The 4,502-nt window shown below is 55.0% G+C and overlaps 1 protein-coding gene across 1 annotated transcript in view; it reads left to right on the top strand.

Moving 5' to 3' along the window:
* The window catches only part of ADGRL1 (adhesion G protein-coupled receptor L1), a 25,129-nt gene extending 24,827 nt beyond the window's left edge, over window positions 1–302 (top strand). Inside the window, 1 exon segment of the mRNA XM_025051630.1 lies at window positions 1–302. This exon segment is cut by the window's left edge and continues 23 nt beyond it. Coding sequence (XP_024907398.1) covers window positions 1–159 — 159 coding nt within the window. The 3' untranslated portion in view covers window positions 160–302.
* The last annotated feature ends 4,200 nt before the right edge of the window (window positions 303–4,502 follow it).

Raw genomic sequence — 4,502 nt, 5'->3', positions numbered from 1 at the left:
TACTACACCTCTCGCCCACCGGCCCTGGTGGCCCGGAACCCCCTACAGGGCTACTACCAGGTGCGGCGGCCCAGCCACGAGGGCTACCTGGCAGCCCCGGGCCTCGAGGGGCCAGGGCCTGATGGGGATGGGCAGATGCAGCTGGTCACCAGTCTCTGAGGAACCTCACAGACCAGGGGTTGGTGGCCCAGGCCAGGGAGGGAACCCTGAGCAGGGCTCTGGTGGGAGAGGGAGACTGACGGAGGCAGTGGCTGGTGGGCCACTTTCTCCAGGCACCCCTCGGCCGCAGGCCCTCGAGGCCCCTTGGGGGCTCTGCTCTGGGGGACCTGAGGTGCAGGGTTCAGACAGGGTTTCCCACCAGCCACGTGCACCAGCTCGATTTGGGGAAAGTGCAGTGAGGAAGAGCCAAGAGGTTCCCTGGAGAATGAGGAAGGAGAAATTGAAAGGGTGCAGCCCACTCTTGACTTCCCCCTCCCCCCTACTCTTGTCTGCTGGAGGGAAATGAGGGCTTTGGTGTCCTTGGGCCAAAGACCCTGCTGGATGGAACCTGTCAGCTGCTCCTCTTTCTGCAGCCAGAAATGCTGGGCTGCACCAGGAGCAGAAGGACAGATGGACAGGTTCCGCCTGCGCTGCAGTTCCCTGCTCCCTGGAGTCTGGGGCCTCTGACCCAGGAGAAAGCCCCAGGGCCAGAGGAATGGGCATTTGTGGCTGGTGGTTTAAAGGTGGAATTTTCTCTGAAGCTCCTTCCTTCTGCTCTTCTTCCCAGCCTCCCCAGCAAGCCTGCCCCCTCAGCCCTCCTCAAGTGCACCCAATGACCCCCTCCCTTGGGGTGACTCCTGATGAAGCACAACTCCCCGCAGGGCCCCCAGCCCACAGGGGTGGCCATATATGGGCAATTCCCAGTCCTGTGGGCTTGGCTATCTGGGGAGCAGATTTTGGGTCTGGATCTCCCTGGGGAGTGGGTCCTGGGCTGATCTTTCCCTTTTCCCTAGGGGGCCCTCTTCCCCTTCCTCTCTTCTCCTCCTCTCCCATTGCTGTAAATATTTCAACGAAATGGAAAAGAAAAAAAAAGACAAAAAAAAAAAAAAATCTCATCACTTGAAGCCACCGGGAGCCTGCGGCCCGGCCAGCCCTGGCTTTCTCCGGAGCAGAGCGGCGCCGCCGGGCCTGGCAGCCAGGACTTCTCTGTGTACGTGTGCATCCCCAGCCGGGGTGGGCAGGCCGCCAGAGCAGCTTTTTACAATCCAGAGACAGAAAAAAATCTAGACGCAACAGCGAAACAAAGAACCCGTTTCTTTCCCGGCACCTGTTTCTGTCGCCTCCTTCCCTGCTCTGCCTGCCCCTGGCATCAGTCAGCCCTCCTGGGGCGTGTACCTCACTGCCTGCCCCAGGACTGGGGCCTGTCTTCTCCCCTCCCCACTGGCCCGGGGGAGGCACCCCTCACACCCAAAGATGCTTTTGTCAAGATGGCTGTGCTATCCCTTTGAGTTCCTGTCTCTTGTATACTGCTTCTGGAACTCGGGCCAGGGATGAGGGGCTGATTTCCCGCCTAGAGAGGTTGATGCGGGAAGAAAAATGAGGGTAGCAGGGTTTGATGGTGGTGGGTATGACTGAGGGGAAGGCTGGGAGCGATGAGGTAGTCTTCTCTGGGGGGTTGGGGGTGGAGTGCGTGAAAGCACCTTCCCTACCCTACACCCTCCCACAGTGGGGGCAAAGCCAGGTACCAGGGCCTGGGGTCAGGACACCAGTGTTGTGGGGGTTCAACCCCAAACCTGTAGACCCCAGAAGCTCCAGGCTGGGGTGTCTCCTGAGTACCTCTCCCCAGCTCCTTTCTCTCCAGCCTGTCACCCTGGCCTTCCCTGTCCCACCCCAACTCTGGGGGTAGCATAGTCCCATTGCCACACTAACCCAGCCCCATCATTGCCATTTCCCCAGGGGTGGCCCTCCACCTCTGCTCTGATCCCTCTGTCTCTTTTGCCCTCCTCTCTTCTCTCACAAGTGCCATGAGTTTTCAAACATCTTCGGGTCTCAGCCTGCTGCTGCCATGAACTTTGGGTTAAGGGGGAAGGGCTCTAGGGAGGAACTGGGGGTAAGAGACAGGTAGGTGGCTGGGAGGACCCTTTTGCTGCTAAAAAGCCCCACCCTTCTGGGGAGCTGGGGCTGGCTTGTCCCTGTCAGGGGAGAAGGGGTCAGACCAAAGATGGTGGTTTGTCCTGCCTAGGGGGACAGGTGTGTGAAGGCAGGGTTGGGTTCCATCTCTGGCTTTTTCCGGTAGGAAGGCTTAATTAACTCCTTTCACCAGAAGACCATGGATGAGTGGATGGGGAGAAGGATGGAGATGGTCTTGCCCAGATAGCTCTATGAGGAGGGCAGGAGCTAGATCCGCGGCATGCCTTGGCTTCAGGAGGCCAGGAACTCCAGTGGTTGGGGCAGTTAGAGGTCTGTGAAGAGCTGGCAGAGGAGATGAGGGTAGATGAAGGAGTTAGTCCAGCCCAAGCATCGGCCCAGCTAGATACCAGCAAGAGGGTGGAAAAAGTGGGCAGGGTGGGAGAGTTCCCAGGGGGCTGGAAGCATGCAAGGAGTCCCTCGTCTCCCCTGCTGAGCCCTCTTTTTATCTCTCCACACACCGACAATCCGGGGGGAGAGAGAGGGTACGGTGGGTCCCTTGGTTCCTATTCTGGCCAGAATCACCAAGGTGGATTTCCAGGCCTCAAAGCTGTGTGGCAGGGCCCCCTGGTGGGGCTGGACACCACTGCAGTCCAGCACAAAACCACCCCTGGGAGCCCTGGTGTTCCCCCACCCCAACCAGACCTGGTGCCTTGACACCCCCACCCCAGCTGGGACGGTATAGAGAAGGAAGGGTCTTGGTTTCCTCTCCTACTCCCCTCCTTGGGCTCCTGAATTCATTTGCTTTTAAATATTACTATTATTTTTTGGGGTTTCCTTTGCCTTCTTTTCTGTGTCTCCACTTCTTTCCCTGTGTCTTCCTTGCTGTCTGTGTTCTTCTCTCACCCTCAGTTTCTCTCTGTCCATTCGGGCCTCCTCCCCCCCTCTCCCACATCCCCCAATCCCTCCTTGGTCTCCTTTTCGATATGCCAAACCAATTTTGGGTCGAGTGCATTTAACGAGAACAAAACAAAAGGCTCATAACAACAAGAACGTTTCAGAAAAAAAGTTTAAAAAAATTGTTGAGTCAAAAAAAAAAATAAAACAATAAAGAAATTAAGATTTCTTGGAATGACAGGAGTGGTGTGACTCATTGCTCGGCGAGAAATGGGTGAGTGGATCTGCAGGGCGCATCCCTGTGAGGCTCTGACACCGTGAGAAGCCTGCACTGCAATGTACAGAACCCACAGCAGAGGCCTGGAGCATCACGGAACCATTAATGTTTACAGAAAACTTGGTAGGTTCCTGGGCCTGGCTGAGCAATTCAGAAGTAGTTTTTCTTTGAATCCCCATAAACACTCTAGGGTGAAGGCTATTAGGGCAACAGGCTTACAGTACCCGGATGCACACCCACACCTCTCTAGGCCAGGCAACTACCATGTGTCTTGCAAAAGTCCCTCCTGGCCTGGACACTGTCCAGAGGCTGTATTAGAGCAAGCACAGGAATTTTATGCTGTGTCTGTCTAATTCCAACTGCTTTTCCTAGCCTCCCACGTGCTGTTGGAATGGTGCTTTTTCAAAAGTGACAATGGAATTGCATCGTGTATTTCACATTCTCAAACAGAACTGCCAGCACTCAGAGACAGAAACGACTACTCAAACTGAGAGCATCTCTCTCCGTGCCCCTCTGCCCTCAACACCTGCATCCAGGACACCACACTGCCCTGATTCTCCTCCCGCCTCCCCAGGCACTCCTTCCTACTTGTGGTAGCTGGTTCTTTTCATTTCTTGACCTCTTAATGCTGGTGAGGCCAGGGGCTCAGCCTTTTCCCTACCTACCCTGGGAGCTCTTGTCCCATCTTAGGATTTTAAATGCTGTCCACACACTGATAAAGTGTAGAGCCCAGTCTAAACTTCTACCTTGAGCTCCAGATTTATATTCATCCAACATCCCAGTCCACATCTATCTCTAGGTGCCCGGTAGGATCTCAAACTTAACCTGTCCTAAACCCCGTTCCCGACCACCATTCCCCAGCTCCTCCCACGGGCTTCCCCAGCTCCTCCCACAGGCTTCCCTATCTCAATGGCAAGTCCATCCTAAGACTCAAGCGAAAACTCTCAGAACATCTCTTGAACTCATCTTGTTTCATACTCCACATCTATTCTGACAATAAATGAAATGGCAGCTCTAACTTTAAAATATTCAGAACTAGTTCTCATCATTGTGATTCAAGCCACCCTTATCTTTCACCAGGGCCATTAACTAGCTCCTTTGTCCCTTTTCAGGATTTGCTCAAAACTCTCCAATGGCCTCCTCTAGCCCAGATGAAAGGCCAAGACCAGCACAATGGTTGACAGGGCCCTACAGCATCAGATCTCATCCATAGCTGCCCCCT

Source organism: Pteropus alecto, unplaced genomic scaffold, assembly GCF_000325575.1.
Source record: "Pteropus alecto unplaced genomic scaffold, ASM32557v1 scaffold388, whole genome shotgun sequence".
NCBI classification, from domain to species: Eukaryota; Metazoa; Chordata; class Mammalia; order Chiroptera; family Pteropodidae; genus Pteropus; species Pteropus alecto.
Note: the sequence above shows the minus strand (reverse complement) of the source record. Positions and strands in the feature narration are given on the sequence as shown.